Source organism: Podarcis muralis, chromosome 3 (assembly GCF_964188315.1).
Source record: "Podarcis muralis chromosome 3, rPodMur119.hap1.1, whole genome shotgun sequence".
Classification (NCBI taxonomy): Eukaryota; Metazoa; Chordata; class Lepidosauria; order Squamata; family Lacertidae; genus Podarcis; species Podarcis muralis.
This window is the reverse complement of record NC_135657.1, coordinates 11296037-11318016: the sequence shown is the minus strand read 5'-3', so window position 1 is coordinate 11318016 and position 21980 is coordinate 11296037. Positions and strand designations below refer to the sequence as shown.

General features: G+C 45.5%; 1 protein-coding gene across 5 annotated transcripts in view; it reads left to right on the top strand.

The window, feature by feature from the left end:
• CCDC85A (coiled-coil domain containing 85A) overlaps positions 1-21980 on the top strand; it is a 157400-nt gene that overhangs the window by 11038 nt on the left and 124382 nt on the right. For all 5 annotated transcript variants that reach the window (XM_028725130.2, XM_028725129.2, XM_028725128.2 and 2 more), the window contains exon 2: positions 3948-4881. In XM_028725130.2, the coding sequence (XP_028580963.2) occupies positions 3948-4881 (934 nt within the window). The remainder of the gene's footprint in view (positions 1-3947; positions 4882-21980) is intronic.

Sequence of the window (21980 nt, the reverse complement as noted above, 5' to 3'; positions counted from 1 at the left end):
CATCTTAACATTCATACAATTTACAATGTTTTTGTAAGTAGTCCTTGAATTTCTTTCAATCCTCTTCCACTGCTTCTTCTCCCAGGTCGCGGATTCTGCCAGTCATTTCAGCTAATTCCATGTAGTCTATCAGTTGCGCCTGCCATTCTTCCAGCGTGGGCAAATCTTGAGTTTTCCAATGTTTAGCTATAAGTATCCTTGCTGCTGTTGTTGCATACATAAAAAATGTACAATCCTTCTTTAACACCCTCTGGCCGACAATGCCCAAAAGCAAGGCCTCTGGTTTCTTAGGAAAGGTATACTTAAATACCTTTTTCAGCTCATTATATATCATTTCCCAGAAAGCCTTAACCTTAGGGCAAGTCCACCAGAGGTGAAAGAACGTTCCTTCAGTTTCTTTACATTTCCAACATTTGTTATCAGGCAAATGGTATATTTTTGCAAGCTTGACTGGGGTCATGTACCACCTGTATATCATTTTCATAATATTTTCTTTTAAGGCATTACATGCCGTGAACTTCACACCGATGGTCCATAACCTTTCCCAGTCAGCAAACATAATATTATACCCAATGTCCTGTGCCCATTTTATCATAGCTGATTTGACCGTTTCATCTTGTGTATTCCATTTTAGCAGCAAGTTGTACATTTTTGAAAGAACCTTAGTTTTAGGTTCTAACAGTTTTGTTTCTAGCTTTGACTTTTCCACCTGGAATCCTATCTTTTGGTCCAAGTTAAAAACCTCTTTGATCTGAGCGTAGTGTAGCCAATCTCTCACTTTATCTTTTAGTTTTCCCAAACTCTGCAACTTCCAAGAATCTCCATCCTTTTCTAATATTTCCCAATATTTCGGCCATTTGGCCTCCATATTGAGTCTTTTCTGGGCCTTAGCTTCCATTGGTGACAACCACCTTGGGGTCTTATTCTCTAATAGGTCTTTGTATTTTATCCAGACATTGAACAGTGCTTTCCTAACAATATGGTTCTTGAAGGCCTTATGACTTTTAACCTTGTCATACCACAAATATGCATGCCATCCAAAAACATTGTTAAAACCTTCCAAATCTAGGACATCAGTGTTTTCAAGAAGTAGCCAGTCTTTCAGCCAGCAAAACGCTGCTGCTTCGTAATACAACCTTAAGTCTGGCAGGGCAAACCCCCCTCTTTCTTTAGCATCAGTTAATATTTTAAACTTAATTCTGGGCTTTTTGCCCTGCCAGACAAATTTAGAAATGTCTCTCTGCCACCTCCTGAAACACTCCATTTTATCCATAATCTGTAGGGTCTGGAACAAAAACAGCATTTTTGGCAATACATTCATCTTTATTTTCCAATCTAATTACTTAATTTACATTTCTTATTTTCACTATTACATTTAAATTTCATATCTAATATCTCTCTTCTTTGCAATATTTCATATATTTCTCCTTACAAAACTTCTTGTAGTCCTACTAGCGTAATTTGTTGATTACAATTGCTCTTCAAATAGTTCGTATATTTCTTCCAATCTTCTGTAAATCTCTGGTCCCACAGGTTTCAAATCCTTCCTGTCATTTTATCCAATTCTGCGTAGTCCATTTATTTTATCTGCCATTCTTCTTTCTTCGGTATTTCTTCTTGCTTCCGTTTCTGAGCCAACAATACTCTTACCGCTGTGGCCTAAGGCATATTTAACACCACTAACACCAAGGTTCAGTACCCGTATTGGACAACTGCATATTCCTGTATTGCAGGAGATTGGAGTAGATGAACCTCAGAGTCCCTTTGAAGGAATGGGTTTCTGTGCAGTCAGTTTAAAACTGACTCGAACCCCGCCCCCCTCTGCATTGCTGTCGGAAGGGAGGGAAGGAAGTCAAATGACACCGAGGGTTGGTTCCAAGAAAGAGTTTATTCTGCTCTGCGGATAGCAGAAGGCACTTGCGTGGTCAGTCCACAGCAAGTCCAAAGAAATGAGAAAATTCATGCAGTATATATATCCTCCAGGCACCCTCTCCCCCTTCCCCAGAAATCCAACCATGTCAGCCTATGTACGCAGGTTGACATCACATATGTTCCTGCTCTGGTATTCTTAACCATAAAAGGGTATTCCTTCCTGTACTTCTGACCATAAAAGGATCTTCCTGTTCCTACTCTTATCTTGGAGCAAGAGGTCATCATCTCCGAGAACACACTCTGGCGCTGCTCCCAGACTTGGGTCTGTGCGTCTTTGTGGTCAAAACATAAGATAAGGCACAAACGTGTCTTCTCTGTTCTACTGGTACAGTCAAGGCTTTGCTTGCTGTCACAAACTGATAAAGGAGAGGGCTCTGAGCATTTGTTTATACAGCTGAGCCTTTTGACTCAAGAGCTCAAGTTTATGCATTTTAGAAATGCTAAGAAGAAAAGGGGGGGGGGGGTTCGAGTCAGTTTTAAACTGACTGCACAGAAACCCATTCCTTCACCTTCTGTAATTTTGCTTTTGCCGCAAGTCTTGGCCGCAGCGCTGTGCAGACAGGAACTGTATTCTAACCCCACTTTCCTGGGAGTAAGCTTAATTAAATTCAATAGGGATTAGAGATGAGAGCTAATTTTGTGCTGAAAGTCATGCTCCCAGCTCCCTGTAGTCCACCGATTTCAATAGATCTACTTTTGAGTATAACTTGGTGGGATACTAAGAAGTTAAGCCAGGCTCTCCTGTACAGTAGTTTGCAAATTCTGCTTGGTTTTTCCCCTCCTCACTGGAGTCTTGAAAGGTTTTGATAGAAGAGGGGAAAAAGAGGGATTAGCCTCAATTCCTACCTCTGGCTCTCCTGATATTGTTCTTTCTCCTAGAGAAAAAAGGTAGGTAGCATAAGATTTATTTAACTCTGTAGCTGGAAGACAGGCTAAATCTGTTCCTCTACCCATTTTACAAGGAAGATAGAAAAGCTTCATAGATTTTTCTTCCTAAGGGTGGACTGTTGAGTTAAGCTCGCGTTTTATCACCCACTGATTATTCTTCCTGGAATTCTTTCTCTGAAAGGATAGTCACTGGTACTTTTTTTTATAAACCTTGACTGTACTGAGTTTGTGTTGGCCCGAAATATATTTCTGCAATAAAGGCCAGCAGTCTTCAACTTGAGAGGAACCATAAAGATGGACTATCCTGACTTTTTTGTTTGTTTCGAAGATGCAGTAGAACTTCCTCTGGAGTGATTCTCTCACACTGGTGGCCCATTTTGCACTTTCAAGTTACGTACGCTTCAGGTTACAGACTCCGCTAACCCAGAAATAATACCTCGAGTTAAGAACTTTGCTTCAGGATGAGAACAGAAATTGTGCTCCGGCGGCGCAGCAGCAGCAGGAGGCCCCATTAGCTAAAGTGGTGCTTCAGGTTAAGAACAGTTTCAGGTTAAGAACGGACCTCCAGAACGAATTAAGTTCTTAACCTGAGGTACCACTGTATTGGGAAATGTCTAATGATAAAACAAATGTCTCATGTTTTACAATTTTTTAAGTGTTGTAAGCCACCCAGAGTGGCTGGGGAAACCCAGCTAGATGGGCGGGTAATAAATATTATTATAAATATTATTATGGTGATGAAGGTGCACCTGCATCAGCATGGCCTGATGCCTTCATCTGCCCCAGTTGCAACTAAACATGTCTCTCCTGTATCAGTCTCTACAGCCACAGCAGGGCTGTAATTCTCCAACCGTTTGACTTCACCCCTGAAGGCACACTCTTCGACTGTCTCCTGAGACAGATGGATGCCAACAGCAGCAACAGTTCAGGGTGTTGGACTAGATGATCATTGGGGTCCCTTCCATCTCTATGATTTTTTGTGGGAGGGAATGGCAGGTGGAAGAGTTTGTAATATTCCTCTGTTTAGCTTTAGCTTGTTTCCCGTGAGACACGGATGCTGATCAGACGAGAGTCTTCCCCTTGCTAACCTGTTGTTTTCTCTCTCTGCTTCTCTCTCTCTTTTGAAGGACATCAACCAGAAACTTCAGGAGGACAACCAGGAGCTGCGAGACCTTTGCTGCTTCTTGGACGATGACCGGCAGAAAGGCAAGAAGGTTTCCCGCGAGTGGCAGAGGCTCGGCCGGTACAGCGCAGGCGTCATGCACAAGGAGGTGTCCCTGTATCTTCAGAAGCTGAAGGAGCTGGAAGTTCGGCAGGAGGAGGTGGTGAAGGAGAACCTGGAGCTGAAGGAGCTCTGCGTCCTGCTGGACGAGGAGAAGGGCGGTGTTGCCGGTTGCCGAAACTCGATCGACAGCCAGGCCAGCCTCTGCCAGCTCAATGCCACGAGCGCCTTCATCAGGGACGTCGGAGACGGCAGCAGCACCTCCAGCACCGGCAGCACGGACAGCCCTGACCACCACAAGCACCACCCGAACTCGAGTCCCGAGCACCTCCAGAAGGCGAGGAGCGAGGGGAGTCCCGAACATCAGAAACACCGCAGCGCCAGCCCCGAACACCTCCACAAACCCCGCGGCTCCGGCAGCCCCGATCACCAGAAACACCTGAAAGGACCCAGCCCGGAGCACCACAAGACTCTCGGAAAAGGGTCCGTGGAGCAGCAGAAGCACAGCTGCAGCAGTCCGGAAACGCTGCCGAAGCACTTGTTGAGTGGCAGCCCTGAACACTTTCAGAAACACAGGCCTGGCGGCAGCCCGGAACACCAGAAGCACAGCGCTGGCAGTGGCAGCCCCGAACTTCTCCACAAACACACTCTGAGCGGGAGCTCTGAGCACCTCCCGAAAGCGAGGGGGACCAGCCCCGAACATCTCAAGCAGCACTATGGCGGAAGCCCGGACCACCTCAAGCACTTGGGGGGCAGCAGCAGCAGAGAAGGCACCTTAAGGAGGCCGGTGACGGATGACCTCTCTCCCCATCACCGAGGCCTCTACAATGGGATGAACGGTGAGTCCATGTTATTTTATTTTATTGCAACGATGATGTCGAAGGGTTCATCTTTCCTCTTTGCGTGTGTGCAAATTACGGAAGCGCCGAGGTGGGGGAAGGCGCCCATTTCTGTACGTACGTGACGGAAGGCTTCTTGCGCAGCACGGAGCAGGAACCGCGCAGCCAAGGCTGCAGTCACCCCCGGTGATGATTCAGAGGCTAAGTACGGGCGAAGTTGATGGATGCCTTGTCGTAACAGGCTGCACAACAGTTGTATCTCCTGGGCTTTTGCGCAAAAGCATCTTGCCTGTACAAAGAGGCATTGAAATATGGGATTCCTCTAGGCTGGAGCTAATGTACTGTGAGCACGGCCTGAGTGCACGTAGGCTAGATACGGAACGGAGAGAATAGGCTGGATGGGGAGAAGCCTTCTTTTCATAAGGGTAGCGCCTGGGGATGGAGGTCATCTGTGTAGCTTTTAATTCATTACAGCTGCTGTCTTCTTGCATAGGGTTGCTTCCAGGGGACATTCAAAACATAGCGTCAAGGACTTCACTGAACCCGGCCTTTCCAAAGGCCAGTGCAGGAGTTTCCTTAGTGTTCATGAATTGCAATCTTCTTTGGAGTTTGCTTAGGGATGCGGGTGGCACTGTGGGTTAAACCACAGAACCTAGGACTTGCTGATCAGAAGGTCGGCGGTTCGAATCCCCGTGACGGGATGAGCTCCCGTTGTTCGGTCCCAGCTCCTGCCAACCTAGCAGTTCAGAAGCACGTCAGAGTGCAAGTAGATCTATAGGTACCACTCCGGCGGGAAGGTAAGCGGTGTTTCTGTGCGCTGCTCTGGTTCGCCAGAAGCGGCTTAGTCATGCTGGCCACATGACCCAGAAGCTGTACGCCGGCTTCCTCGGCCAATAAAGCGAGATGAGCAACCCCAGAGTTGTCCGCGACTGGACCTAATGATCAGGGGTCCCTTTACCTCTTTACTTGGAGTTTGTGTGGCCTTTTCCGCTGATGAGCGAATCGCCCCTCATTGGCTTTTCTCCTGCTGCCATATCTTACCCAGTGAAAGAAGGATTTTTGAGCAGGGGGTAGACAGTGCATTGCCGTCCAGGTGTTGTTAGACTCCAACTCCCAAACCCCGCCAGCCAGCATGGTCAGTAGTCAGGAATAGGGATGGATGGATCTGTCAGTTTGCAAGTCTGCAGCAATTTGTGTGTTGCTTTTAAAGTCTGAATGAAAATCCACCAGCATCTAAGTGCGAATTTCTTCTAATACTCACATTGATGTGTGCAATTTTGACCAAAGTATGTAATTTTTTTTGGCAAACAATAACAATGCTTTTTTGTATGTTAATTTCACTAATATAGTCAGTTTGATCCACACACACACCTCTAATATTTGCACTTTTGTAAACATTTTGTAAACAGGGACGCAGGTGGCACTGTGGTCTAAACCACACAGCCTAGGGCTTGCCAATCAGAAGGTAGGCAGTTCAAATCCCCACGACGGGGTGAGCTCCCGTTGTTCGGTCCCAGCTCCTGCCCATCTAGCAGTTCGAAAACACGTCAAAGTGCAAGTAGATAAATAGGTACCGCTCCTGTGGGAAGGTAAACGGTGTTTCTGTACGCTGCTCTGGTTCACCAGAAGCAGCATAGTCATTCTGGCCACATGACCCAGAAGCTGTCTGCAGACAAACGCCGGCTCCCTCGGCCTATAGAGCGAGATGAGCGCACAACCCCAGAGTCGTCTGCAACTGGACCTAATGGTCAGGGGTACCTTTAGCTTTAAACATTGGTTGAAGAATTGCATCAAGAACTTCAGAGAAATGTGAATTTCAAAGGATAGCTGTGTTTCAACTCTAAGTGTTTTAGAAAGGGCAAATTAAGTAGGTTTGCCTGCAACGGTGAACTGAATCGAATTTCTCCCCCACCCCTGGTCAGGAATGATGAGAGCTGTCATCTAGCACCAGCTAGAGGGCACCATGTTGGGTATCTCTGCCATTAGAAGCATGGAATTCTCAAATTGAGCCACAATTCTGAATCCCAAAACAGTCCATGCACCGTAGCTTTGCCTTCTTAAAGGGGACACTTGAGCAGTCTTGCAGTCTTTGTCCTCCACTTCAGGTTACCTACTTGGCGAATGTTTACTCGCTTCATCTTAATTGCTTTTTCCTGGGATTCTCTGCAAAGAAACAAAAGCGGATTCCTTTGACATTTAGCTCTTCCGATGCAGTTTGTGACAGTAGGCTGACATTTTAACAGATGTTTCTGGGATGCGCGTCTATTCTCAGTTGACGGAGAAGTGGATCAGGCTCCCACCTGCTGTGCAGTGCGAGGATTTTAAGCCTGAATCATTTCCTAAGGGTACAGTTGGTGTTCACGTCTTGCCGATTATTTATCAGGATGGCGATCCAGTAACTTATAGGCTCTGGGGTACATCTGAGGAAGGATGTTGATGTTGTCATGATGGTTCCACCAGGGTTAAAAAAAGGAGATTGGTGGTAGCAGCCCAGGATTTGGGATCTTCGTAGATTTGGGATCTTACTGGGAACCTACAAATCTTAACATTTTGGAGGGTGGTGAAGGAATGGGTTTCCCAAATCTAAAGCCTGACTGTGCAGTCAGTCTGAAACGGGCCCCAAAATCCCCATTTTTCCTTCTCCAAGGGTCCATTAGCTAAAAAACATTAACATGAGCACTTGAGCCAATGTATAACAAGAACCCAGCTGTATAAACAAAGCCCTCTCCTTTATCAGTCCGTGACGCTTAATGGATGGCCTTGTCAGTTCCGAAGTGGAGACGAGACGGCAGAGCTGGGGCTTGTCTTATCTTATGTGGAATGCCATGCATAGTTAACCTCTGGAATTCGCTGCTGCAGGGTGCAGTGGTGGCCACCTTACTTGGATGGCTTTAAAAGAGGAGGAGACAAATTCATGGAGGCCATGTTTCTTTTCTACAGTTGGAGGCAGTGATGCTTCTGAACTCCAGTTGTTGGAATCCACAAGAAGGAAGAGCGGTGTCGTGTTTGGGTTCCGCTTGCAGCTTTCCCGCAGGCCTCTGGTTGGCCACTATGAGAACAGCATTTACGATACAATACAATATGATAATCTTTATTGTCATTGTCCCATACAGAATAATGAAATTGAAAAATCTATATAACACATTCAAAACCCAACAAGCCTGCTATCCCAGCTATCCCAACCTGGTTAGCCCCCTAAAAACGTTGATATCCCATTTTTCAATACAATATACTCCCATACAATGCGTTTAAAACCAAAATCGCATTTGGGTAGAAACTGTTTCTCAGGCGGCTAGTCCTAGTCTTTATAACCCTCTACCTTCTTCCAGGAGGCATGAGCTGAAAGAGATCATTTCCGGGGTGCGCACTATCCTGTGCTATCTCTGCAGCTTTCTTATGGCGCCTGGAAGCGTAGATTTGATCCAAGGTGGGAAGAGTGCACCCAATTATTCTCTCCGCAGTCTTTACAACCCTGGACAGCATTGTTTTTTCCCTGACCGTGCAGCTCCCAAACCACACACACAGACCATAAGTTAATACACTCTTCACAGTACAATGGTAAAATGCCATCAACAGGTCCTTTGACAGATTGTTTTTCCGGAGGATTTATTATTATTAATTAAATTTGTATACCGCCGTATACCTGTAGGTCCCAGGGCGGTTCACAGGATAAAATTACTATACAGTGGTACCTCGGTTTACGAACTTAATCCATTCCGGAAGTCCATTCTTAAACCGAAACAGTTCTTAAACCGAGGCGTGCTTTCCCTAATGAGGCCTCCCGCCGCCGGTGCCCTTCCACCATTCGGATTCCGTTCTTAGACCGAGGTAAAGTTCTCAAACCGGGACACTATTTCTGGTTTTGTGGAGTTTGTAAACTGAATCGTCCTTAAACAGGACTGTTCTTAAACCGAGGTACAGTGCTTTCCCCCCTAAAAATAATGTTTAGGGGTACTCTCATTTTCCTACTCATATTAAAATACTGCCCCTCAATGGGGCCAAACTTCGATTCACAAAATGTTTAGGGGTATGCGTACCCATGTGACCCCCCCAGAAAAAAAGCTTTCTCTCTCTCTCTCCCAAATATATTTCTGCCCCTGTTCCCCTACCTGTTCCTAATATTATTCTGAAGTTTGCTGAAATGGAGGGAGCGGAAAACAGCTTTTAAATAAGAACTGCCATATAAAACCAATGTGTATTATTAATGTTATCTCAAGCAGAAAGTCTCCTGTTTTACATTGTACAGCAAGGTGAAGTCTTACATAATGAGGAAAAGAAACTTTAAAAAAAAAAATATGATGAAGAAGTTTAAGTACTTCTTAAATCCTGAAAGACAAATCCTCATGCCCTATCCCAATCACCTTTTGCCGGCTGAATGGAATGTTACCATTTATAAAATGAAAACCAAAAAGGAGGAGTGTGAAACACAGAGCAAATTAGGAAGAAAAATACTTATTGCCAGGGCTTTGGGCAGTTTGGTTCTGTAATTGTTCAGAACAATGGTAACAAAATCTTGCTGAGGTACATAGGGATGCGGGTGGCGCTGTGGTCTAAACCACTGAGTCTCTTGGGCTTGCCGATCGGAAGGTTGGCGTTTCGAATCCCCGCGACGGGGTGAGCTCCCATTGCTCTGTCCCAGCTCCTGCCAACCTAGCAGTTCGAAAGCACACCAGTGCAAGTAGATAAATAGCTACCGTTGCGGCGGGAAGGTAAATGGCATTTCCGTGCACTCTGGCTTCCGTCATGGTGTTTCGTTGTGCCAGAAGTGGTTTAGTCATGCTGGCCATATGACCCAGAAAGCTGTCTGTGGACAAACGCTGGCTCCCTCGGCCTGAAAGTGAGATGAGTGCCGCAACCCCTATTTGCCTTTGACTGGACTTAACTGTCCAGGGGTCCTTTACCTTTACCTTTACCTTTACCTTTACCTTTACCAACATAGGCATAGCTGCCATGAAGGTCAACTTTTCTCACACGGAATAAATCCACAGCATCACAGAAAGGAACCTTATAAAAGACTTCTTTATAAATGGACTTCATGGACCATTGGCCAGATCCTGCAGGCTCTTCTTATGTTCAAGTCAGTCCTTTGGGTCTATCCAGCCCTGTAAAGTCTACGCTGGCTTAGCAGTGGCTGTCTAATGCTTCAGTCAGGTGGCATTCATAGTCCTACCTGGCAACACCAGGGATTGAACATGGCACCTTCTGTGTGCCAAACAGATGCTCTGCTGATGAGCTTTGAGTTCACAGTGGGATCCCTGAAGGCAGACTTAGTTACATGTGGATCTATCCCATATTTGATAGATTATATTGTATTATATTATATTGTATTATATTATCCCATATGAGATAGATTTTCTAGCTAAAAAGCTGCTCCAACAACGGAGGAAGTCAAAGAGAGAGTGTGCTGCGTGCCTTGTCCTTTTGGTTACCTGAACAGGTAAGGTCACGCCCACCTCTAGTCACATGCAAAGGAAGGATGTTCCAGCCAGGAGGAAACAGGAAGTTTTCGACTGGCTGCACCAAACATTCCCCTGCATGTCCACTCTAGGAAAACAAGGAATGTTGTACTTGACTGCTTCTTAGGTATCACATCCCACACTTTGTCTGTTCCTCCTCCCAAGCTGTAACACATAGTAATGAACATGCCTGGCATGGCCTTATTCTTATTGGTGTTGACTTCCCCCTTCCTCCCTCTGCATTTACCCTGGAAAAGAGGAGAGACGATAGGCACCTTCAAATATCTAAAGCAGGGGTCAGCAAGGTTTACCTCGCCTGGGCCGGTTCGCGCCGCGGAAGCGAGTCCCCACATCGTGTTGTTCCGGTTTAGCGCAGCGCATGAGAACTCGCCGAGTGGGCGGCTTGGTTTGGGGGTGGCTCATGGGCTGGTTAAATGACCCCCGTGGGCTGTTTGTGGCCCATGGGCCTTAGGTTGCCTACCCCAATCTAAAGGGTTGTCACATGGAAGAGGGAACGGTTGGGATGCATCCAAGGAAATGGGGGCAATTTGCAAGCCCCCAGCTGACCCCAGCCCACCAGCCGGGCAACCTTCAGTTCTTGGAGCAGCGTCAGCAACCCCACCTTCAGAAGCTGGAGCACGCTCTAATCAGCAGAGTAAACGCTACGCAACAGAAATGGCAGGAGACGGCTGTGTGAGCATTTTTACAAGCAGTTTATTCAGCATACAGCAGGACAAAGGAAAACATGTCTGACTCCTTTCGTGTCCAAGCAAGAAGCATAAGCAATAGCTATACACAAAACGAAAGGTCCCAGCAAGCTGTGCTGGAGTGTAAACAGTCATGTGACATACAGCATCCCACACATCTGTTCTTTAAGGTGGAACAGAATATTCTAACAGGAACAAGCTTGTTTTCTCCTGCTCCGGAGGGTAGGACCCGAACCAATTGCTTCAAGTTACACAAAAGGACCAAACATACGGGATAACTTTCTAAGAGTAGGAGCTGTTTGATAGTGGAACGGTCTCCCTCGGGTGGTTGTGGACTCTCCTTCCTTGGATATTTTTGAGCAGAGTTTGGGCAGCCATTTGCCCTGGATGCTTTATTTGAGATTCCTGCATTGAAGGGGCTTGGAATAGATGATGCTTGGTTCCCTTCCAGCTCTACGATTCTATGGTTTCAGTCTTTCACCAGGCGGCAGTGTGTGATGGAGAAAGACATGATGTGCTCATGCCATATCACTTGCTTCCATTATTGGTGTAGGGCCAGTGTGGTGTAGTGGTTAGGAGCGGTGGACTCGTAATCTGGTGAACCGGGTTAGCTTCTCCGCTCCTCCACATGCAGCTGCTGGGTGACCTTGGGCTAGTCACACTTCTCTGAAGTCTCTCAGCCCCACTCACCTCACAGAGTGTTTGTTGTGGGGGAAGGAAGGGAAAGGAGAATGTTAGCTGTTTGAGACTCCTTCGGGTAGTGATAAAGCGGGATATCAAATCCAAACTCTTCTTCCTCTTCTTCTACTTCTCTTCCCCAAAAACCATTATGTGGGTCATTCTACTCTGGGATGATTCACAAAAACCAGGTGGGATGCTTCAGTACAGCTTAACAGGTATGAATTATTAGACCGTGTGTGCTCCCGAGGCATTCTTCAATAGTATTATTCCAAACATCTACTTTTATAACTCCTTTGTTTGACTGAGAGCGTGGCTCCCTTTCCTTCCCATTTCTTTCTCTTTTTTCTTTTTGCATTTATGGGGAATATCAAAGGCTGTCGACTGCTACTTCTTGCTCCCCCTTGAGGTTCTTAATGAGCGAAAGCAAAAGTGCTGACTCTCTCTCTCTCTCTGGCACTGTAATGTTGGAGGTCTGATAGATCGGGAACGAGACGTGGAGAATGGAGCTGTTAGACTATGCTGAGTTGGACAAATTGACTGGGAAGATCAGATACCTAAGAGACCAAAAGTTCATCGAGGACTGGGGAAAATTTGCGGAATATCTGGAATGTATAAGTAAGGGACAGATAACGCTAGAGGGATTTAAAGAAGCACTGTGAAATTTGAGAAATATTGTTAAAAGGGAATAGAAAGGGAAAGGATTAAATAATGACAATACAAACTTAAGGAATGCGTAACTTAGATAAAGACTATGGACGATTTACGGAAAAGCTGAAGGAAGTCCAGAAAAGAAACATTTTGTGAAAAATTGGATGTGAAACTGTTGTATGCTTTTGTGGTAATTTAATAAAAAATTATATATATATAAAAAAAGAGAACAGAAAAAATATGGGGAAAAAAGAAAAAGATCAGGAACGAGACGAGACCTTCAGAGCTCCAGCATTCATTTAAAAAGGGTAGCAGGGAGAAGAAAGGGAAATAAATGTGTGTTAAATGAGAGAACTCCTAACGATTGGGAAGAAAGGTTGCTGAACTCTCCATCCTTGGAGGTGCTGTTTAAAATAATTTTTTTATTTGATTTTCCAAAATGGAAAAAAGAAAAGAAAGAAAAAGAAAGAGAATAAACTTCCATCAAAAGATCATACAAATTCCACCTATCGAGATTAATCTGAATCTCCTGACTCCCCCCCCCCCATCCCATCCATGGGTCCGCCTAATTCTATTTCCAACTGCATCTCAATACTTCTCCAATTTTCATCTTCCTAAATTATCTGTACTATTACATTGCAAATGTATTTAGAATCCTGCTAGTGTTTTGACCCGTTTGCAATGATTTTGTACATACATCATAAACATTTCCCTTTTTATTTTTTTTTAAATTGTCTTCTTGGTTTCTGAGCTTCCCAGTTGATTTAGCCATTTCGGCACAGTCCATCAACTTGATTTGCCATCCTTGGAGGTTTTTAAGCAGAGGTTGGACGGCCATCTGTCATGGATGCTTTAGTTGAGATTCCTGCATTGCAGAAGGTTGGACTAGATGACCCTTAGGTTCCCTTCCAGCTCTGCAGTTCTATGATTCTACACTAGTTGATGGAAACCACAGGAAGGGAATGTGCTGTTGTGCTCAGGTCATGCTAACCTGTTTCCCACAGGCATGTGGTCAGCCACTGTGAGAACAGGTTGCTGGACCTGATGAGTCACTGGCCTGATTAATAATAATAATAATAATAATAATAATAATAATAATAATAGTTGGGCGGCTCCCAACAGAATATTAAAAACAGGATAAAACATTAAAACATTAAAAACTACCTTAAACAGGGTTGCCTTTAGAGGGCTTCTAAAAGTCAGATAGTTTTTTATTTCCTTGACATCTGATGGGAGGCAGTTTCACAGGGAGGGCGCCACTACCAAGAAGGCCCTCTGCCTGGTTCCCTGTAACCTCATTTCTCGCAATGAGGGAACTGCCTGAAGGCCCTCGGAGCTGGACCTCAGTGTCCGGACTGAACAATGGGGGTGGAGATGCTCCTTCAGGTATACTGGGCCGAGGCCATTTAGGGCTTTAAAGGTCAGCACCAACACTTCAAATTGTGCTCGGAAACATCCTGGGAGCCAATGTAGGCCTTTCAGGACCAGTGTTATATGGTCTCGGCGGCCACTCCCAGTCACCAGTCCAGCTGCTGCATTCTGGATTAGTTGTAGTTTCCAGGTCACCTTCAAAGGTAGCGCCACGTAGAGTGCATTGCAGTAGTCCAAGCGGGAGATAACCAGAGCATGCAACACTCTGGCAAGACAGAAGGCCTACTCTAATGTTCAATCCAAACCTGAGCATGGATATCTGTGGTCACCAGACTCTTATTCTGAGAGGGTGGTTCCCATGATTGGAACCCCATATGACCTCATCCTTTGCATATTTACTCAAAACTAAGTCCTGCTGTTTCCAGTGGGGATCATACTCTGGTAAACATGTGTTTTTTAAACCAGATTTGCACCATGGATTGTTTCCCTAAAGCTATTGCTGCCTGAGCCACCTGGCATTGCCATGAGTTGAAAGGCTAGCACATGGCAGGAATGAAGGGATGGCTACTTTAAGAGCCAAGCTGGGATTCTGGCTCACAAGCTGTCAGGACCAGGAGGCGAAACTTTCACTGGCAAGATGCAAAAACTTGACGTCCGAGTAAGTGCTGTGGGATGAAAAAGCTGCTTGGCTGAAGAACTTGATTGAGAAGCACTGCTGAGGAGCAAAGAAGATCTGTCATGGGCGCAATGCTTTTAATGATTAGATAATGTTTCTTAATGTAAGGAAATAATAATAATAATAATAATAATAATAATAATAATAATAATAATAATAATAATAATATAATATTTGTACCCCGCCCATCTGGCTGGGTTTCACCAGCCACTCTGGGCGGCTTCCAACAAAGATTAAAAATACATTAAAATGTCACACATTAAAAACTTCCCTGAACAGGGCTGCCTTCAGATGTCTTCTAACTGTCAGGTAGTTGTTTATCTCTTTGACATCTGATGGGAGGGCGTTCCACAGGGCGGGCACCACTACCGAGAAGGCCCTCTGCCTGGTTCCCTGTAGCTTTGCTTCTCACAGCGAGGGAACCACCAGAAGACCCTTGGCACTGGATCTCAGTGTCCAGGCAGAACGATGGGGGTAGAGACGCTCCTTCAGGTATACTGGGCCGAGGCCATTTAGGGCTCTAAAGGTCAACACCAACACTTTGAATTGTGCTCGGAAACGGACTGGGAGCCAATCTAGGTCTTTCAGGACTGGTGTGATATGGTCTCAGTGGCCACTCCCAGCCACCAGTCTAGCTGCCGCATTTTGGATTAGTTGTAGTTTCCGGGTCACCTTCAAAGGCAGCCCCACGTAGATCATGTTGCAGTAGTTCAAGCAGGAGATAATTAGAGCATGCACCACTCTGAGGAGACAGTCTGCAGGCAGGTAGGGTCTCCACCTGCGTACTAGATGGAGCTGGTAGACAGCTGCCCTGGATACAGAATTGACCTGCGCATCCATGGGCAGCTGTGAGTCCAAAATGACTCCCAGGCTGCGCACCTGGTCCTTCAGGGGCACAGTTGCCCCATTCAAGATCAGGGAGTCCTCCACACCAGCCTGCCCCCGTCCCCCAAAAACAGTACTTCTGTCTTGATAAGACATAAGAACACAGGAGCCGTCTGGTCAAGCGTCCCGTTCTCTCAGAGGAGCCCCAAGCTGAATACAAGCTGAATACAATTCACATCATTACAGCAGGCTGACAATTCAAGGCTTGATCTGTAGTTAAACATCTTGTACTTGGATTTGTGATCTTGCCAGGGAACGTGGCCAACCGACTTAAATGGAGCAAAGCCCACTTAATAGACTGTAGCCTTCGCTTTTAAAATAGGAAGCTGTTTTCTGGTGGGGTGGTTTGCCAGACACGGAGCACTCCGAGAAGACGAAATAGAGTGTTTCCCGTTGCAGTTAGCGATCTGTCACTACGCAGCGTCGGAATTTCTACTGAAAAAGCAGGTTTTCCAAGAACACTTGAGATTGCCAAAGGCCGCACAGTGCTCTTGTGAGAAGCCACATTTGCAGCACTTGAGCACGTTAAAAGGCATAGTATATGTTTTCTAGGGGGGTTGGCCATCTGCAAAGATAGAAAAGAAAACAGAGAAAAGCTTGTTCTTGTTGTCCTTGGGCCTCGCTGGCATTTTTGACGCTCAGTGTCCTGATGATATAACAGTAACCTTGTTTTCAGTGGGACTGACTTCCATGTACATGTGCCTAGAATGGCAGTAGCCTGGTTGCCTTACGGCAGGGGCTGCCAGCACTGTACGCTCCTTAGGATGTGGATTACGCTTCCTGTCATTACCATTGGCCATGCTGGCTGGTCCTCATGGGAATCGGAGTCCTGCAAATTCTGGAAGGCACTGCCTTGGCTGTCCCAGCCATAATAACAATAACAATAAATAAATAAATAAATAAATAAATAAATAAATTTTTATTTATACCCCGTCCTCCCCGGCCAAGACCGGGCTCAGGGCGGCTAACACCGAATATAAATACAATAAAAACATTTTTAAAAAAACAAACAAAAAAATTGATTAAAATGTAAGTTGAAATACAGTTTAAAATGCAGCCTCGTTTTAGTGGTACCCCTTAGATCAAAGCCATAAGGGGAGAAAACGTCAAATATTCACCGGGGCCAACTATCCACGCTGGTCCTACATGGGCCAGCAAAAAGAGCCGAGGGAAAATTTATATACAAATCCCATATAAGGGGTTCCATTAAAAAAAATGATTGGGGGGGGGATTAGGCTGAGTCCAGCCCAAAGGCCAGGCGGAACAGCTCCGTCTTGAAGACCCTACAGAAAGATGTCAAATCCCGCAGGGCCCTGATCTCCTGCAGTAGGGCGTTTCACCAGGCCGGGGCCAGAGCTGAAAAGGCTCTGGCCCTGGTTGACAGCTTAATAGTATTAACGGAGGAATCCGAGGGCTTGCTTGGGCAAAAAACAAAGACACCAACCAGGACAATTTGGAGCAAAACAGCAGCCTGTAGGCTTGGCCTTTATTGGAAACTGTCGCAACAGGACTCCCACCCACAACAAGATGAAGCAAAATGGAAGTCCAGAACAAAAGAAGACCCCAACTTTTATTAGTTACTACATCACAAAAAGGAGGAGTTGAGGGAGGAGTTGTGGAGGTAACCTGATTATCTTGTCACCTGGCTGGTTCCTCCTTCCCCCCTCCCCACGAGTACTTTCCAGGTGACAAAGGGGAGTTTGCAGTTTCCTGCCCCCAGAGGGAAGATCTGATCATTGTCCTTTGTTCCAGTCCGTGCTTGAGCTCAAGGGATTATGGCTGCCCTGTATCAAACCTTCCCTACTTTGTAGTCCTTCCTTCATGGAGTAAAATAAAAGTGGAACGGTGCAGATCCGATGTATGGTTGAGTTTCTATGAATTTATAACAGAAGCGTAGTGTGTGTGTGTACAAACTGAATGATTGGGGGGGGGGTGTTTCCTGTGACAATAGTCTAGTAAAGAGTGTTTGCAGTGTTAGAAACTCAGATCTATAAGCTAGGTGCCAAATGGCTCCCTCAACCAAGTTGTCAAAACAGAACGTCTTTAGAATTCTATCCACTGTATTTCATCTTCACAGTTGGCGTGAATTTCTGGAACCAAAATGCTTTTTCAGTGCAGCCTGAGCAGGAGCAGTCACTATTAAGAAAAACAGTTTGGAAGAGGCCAATATGTATGTGGATTTTCCCTGGATCAAGTGTCTTTTCTTCCTTAAGTTCTCAAAGCTCTTAACGTAGCCCACTGTTGTCATCTGAACTAGCTCAATGTTCAAAGTCCATGAACTGGCTCCCAGTATGTTTCCGAGCACAATTCAAAGTGTTGGTGCTGACCTTTAAAGCCCTAAACGGCCTCGGTCCAGTATACCTGAAGGAGCGTCTCCACCTCCATCGTTCTGCCCGGACACTGAGGTCCAGCTCCGAGGGACTTCTGGCGGTTCCCTCACTGCAAGAAGCAAAGTTACAGGGAACCAGGCAGAGAGCCTTCTTGGTAGTGGCACCCGACCTGTGGAACGCCATCCCATCAAATGTCAAGGCAATAAACAACTATTTTACTTTTTAAGAGACAACTGAAGGTGGCCCTGTTTAGGGAAGTTTTAAATGTTTGTTGCTGTATTGTTTTTAATATTCACTTGGAAGCATCCCAGAGTGGCTGGGGAAACCCAACCAGATGGGCAGGGTATAAATAATAAATTATTACTATTATATTATATAACTGAGACTCAATCACAGTCAGTCCATCTTTAAAAAAATAAGCTTTTAGAGCCATCTTGCCCCAAAATGGCAACTAGACATAACGTTGGTTTAAGGAGCCATTTGGAGCTTAGTTTATATCTCTGAGTTTCTAACACTGAGCTGGAGATGTTGGGGATTGTACCTCCAATCTTTTTTAGCCCTTGACTTAGAAGAGACAGTCTACGTGGCTCCTCCTTATGCCTGCTCTGTACGTCCCCAGTTTCTCCTGCTTTTCGTTTCTTTCTGAGCACCCTCTCCTGTGGCAGCTTTCCTGAGCAGCTGGACTTTACAGCTGGCTTGCCAGCCAGGAAATGTTGTCTGCACATTCCGGCCTTGCCTGCACCGCCATCTGTTCCTTGGCATTCGAAGCTGCTGGTTAACCTTGTTGTATCTGGTTCAGGAAGCACCAAATCAGTCCCGAGAATATTGCAAACGAATTGAGAGCTTGGCATCTGAAAGCCAAGGCAACCAAAGCCAAATTGGGCAAAGACCTTGAGCGCCTTCCCCTGATATATGAAAGCGCTGGATTTCCCAGAGGCTCTTGGCCCAGAAAAGATCACCACACATTTTTTGTTTTTTAAAGCCAGTGGAATCAAAGTATTCTCAGCCATGCTTGCTTCTTCAGAGCCATCAGCATGATGGACAAACCATACCTCCTCCTCTTCCTCCTCCTCCTCCTCCTCCTCCTCCTTGTAGCCGAGTAAGATTGTCTTCCAAAACAGGGTTTTGTCAGTGAGTCCGTAAGTGACTGTGGAGGCCAGTTCTGGATCCATACGTCCTTCCACACTGGAGACATAGGTTTCAGGGTGGGAGTTGATCACGGTGTGGATTTGCCAAGCGTGCCTTCCCCTTAGCACGTTTCTCCCTTTCGTCCTGAGTTCGAGCGTCTTCAAAACCCATGACACCTTTGGTAAAGGCTGTTCTCCAACTGGAGCGCTCACAGGCCAGTTTTTCCCAGTTGTTGGTGTTTATACTACCTTTTTTTAGATTTCCCTTGAGAGGGTCTTTGAACCTCTTTTGTTGACCACCAACATTACGCTTTCCATTTGTAAGTTCTGAATAGAGTAGCTGCTTTGGAAGACGATCATCAGGCATCCACACAACATGACCAGTCCAACGAACATTGGTATGCCAACATATAGAACTGGAAACAAGAATTTGTCACTTGATTTCCCCCCCCCATACATATTTTTGTTTGTTTGTAAGCAGTTTTGGATGGGTTTTGTCTGGAAAAGCAGACGGGGGTTATCTCCACTACCTTGCGGGTTATCTTTGGGAGAAGAAACAGCTAAGGAGTAAACCCTACACAAATCGGAGTTGGGTGCACAAACTCGATGGGCTTGAGGTCTCTACAGTCATCCCAGTGTCTGCTGGGATGGGGCGCAGGACCCCCTCCCCAAGCTTGAGGGGGCAGAGGAGTCCTGGCGGGATGTTGCCTTGGGCTGCGCTACATCAAGAGATGCCAGTGCGAATGTTGCATCAGGTAGAGGCAAGGCTGGTCTCTGCTTCCTTGGAATACAGTGGTACCTCAGATTAAGTACTTAATTCGTTCTGGAGGTCCGTTCTTAACCTGAAACTGTACTTAACCTGAAGCACCACTTTAAGCTAATGGGGCCTCCTCCCGCTGCCGCCACACGATTTCTGTTCTCATCCTGAAGCAAAGTTCTTAACCCGAGGTACTATTTCTGAGTTAGCAGAATCTGTAACCTGAAGCATATGTAACCTGAGGTACCCCTGTATCAGCACCTGCAATTCCTAATAAAGAAGCCTCTGGTTTTTTGTTTTTTTTTAAAAAAGTTATTTTAAACATTTTTTTCAATTCATTATATATATACAGTGGTACCTCGCAAGACGAATGCCTCGCAAGACAAAAAACTCGCTAGACGAAAGGTTTTTCCGTTTTCGAGTTGCCTCGCAAGACGAATTTCCCTATGGGCTTGCTTCGTAAGACGAAAACGTCTCGCGACTTTGTTTCCTTTGTCTAAATAATAATTCGCAAGACGAAAAATTCGCTAGATGACAAAACTTGCGGAACGAATTAATTTCGTCTTGCGGGGCACCACTGTATATATATATCAATCACTGCTTTTTTTTCTCAACATGCTGGAGACTCACTCCTGCTGTATGTCAGTGTGGTGTAGTGGTTAAGAGCGGTAGTCTCGTAATCTGGTGAACCAGGTTTGCTTCCCTGCTCCTCCACATGCAGCTGCTGGGTGACCTTGGGCTAGTCACACTTCTCTGAAGTCTCTCAGCCCCACTCACCTCACAGGGTATTTGTTGTGGGGGAGGAAGGGAAAGGAGAATGTTGGCCGCTTTGAGACTCCTTCAGGTAGTGATAAAGTGGGATATCAAATCCAAACTACTACTCCTCCTCCTCCTCTTCTTCTTCTTCTTCTTCTTCTTCTTCTTCTTCTTCTTCTTCTTCTTCTTATCTGATTCTGCCTGGCTAGAAATCTAATAGTGCATCTTCCTTGCCTTGGTGGTGGGTAGACAGAGAGAGATGAAATGAGCATTCATAGGTCCACCCACTTTTCCCACTCACCTCGCCCGCCCCTGGTACACAGCTCTCCAAAGGAAACAGATGTCATACCTCTGTCACAAGTGATGGTGTTTGATCCAGAAAGACCTTTCTACTCAAAGCCTTTTCTCGAGGTCTGGCTGGACTCAGGGAGCAGGGCGCTCGGCTCGTATAACTCAGCTCTTTTTAAATAGCATCCTGGCTTTCTTTTCGGTACAGTTAATGAAGTATAAAGCGCGAGGTTGGCAGGGTTTTCTTGGAAATATAGCTGCGATTAGGGAGCCTGAGTGAGCAACACTGATTTTAATGCATAACTACATTAGTGTAATTCTTGGCAACCGCCGCTTACTTAACCTCTTCATTCCTTTAGGATTTATAAGGCACATTAATCACAGGCCTTCGCCTCCTCCTCTGTGCATAGACTGTAGGTTATTATTTAAGCTTTCCAACTGAAGAAATTGGAACGTTTTAGAACAGGGCTTCCCCGAAAGTGACAGGGATGAGGTGTTAGTAAAATTGCCAGTTTGTTTTTACTATTCCTCTGCCTTTGATGGTGGACTGATGCTTAAATGTGAACCTTTTCTAAAGGAAAATATGGATGGGATCCCTTGTCTCATGTACTTAATCCAGCCTTCACTGGGACCCAATAACTTTTCTCTTTGTATAAGCAGCAGCTAAACCATGAAGACTCTGATTAACCATAGTTTCTGCTTTGTCCAAACCAGGAAACAATGGTGACCAGATTTGGAACAAGATTTGGAACAAGCCAGGATATTAAACCAACTTCCAAGCTGTTAGTTTGAATGTCCTGGTTTGCTCCAAAGCTGGTAATTATAGTTCCCTGGTTCAGATGAAATGTGAATTGTGGTTAATTAATTAGAGGTTTCTGGGTTTAATTGCTGCTCACAGCAATGGGAAGATTGAAGGGGCTGCATTCACGGACATGCTTTGGCTTAATTAGTATAGATATGATTGCCAGAACATGTCCTGGATGTGAATAAGATTATACAAGTGCATAACAGTTTGGTCCAGAAGCATATTACCATGTAGCGTTCAGCTGAAACCTTTTTGCTCTGCGTTACTGCTCACAAAATATCCCTTTTGTGAGTTCAAAGTAGAAAGCCCCTGTGCACAGCTCCAATTGGCTGGTGTCCATAACGTCAAACACCCACCTCCCCTCCATTGCAGGAGCAGTTTTACGACCCTCAAATAAGCATTGTTTTTACTGCACTTTCAGTGCAATCAAATCTCAGTGGATATGCAATTGTTAGAGAAAGGAAAGGTCTGACCGCACGGGAGAGATCTGGTTTCCTTGGCTTGTATTTCTTCCACTTACATTGCAATGTTGGGAGGAGGATGGTGAAAATTCTGCTGTGGCTCCTTCATATATAATCTTGCAATAATAAAGCCTTAATGCTTATATTTCGG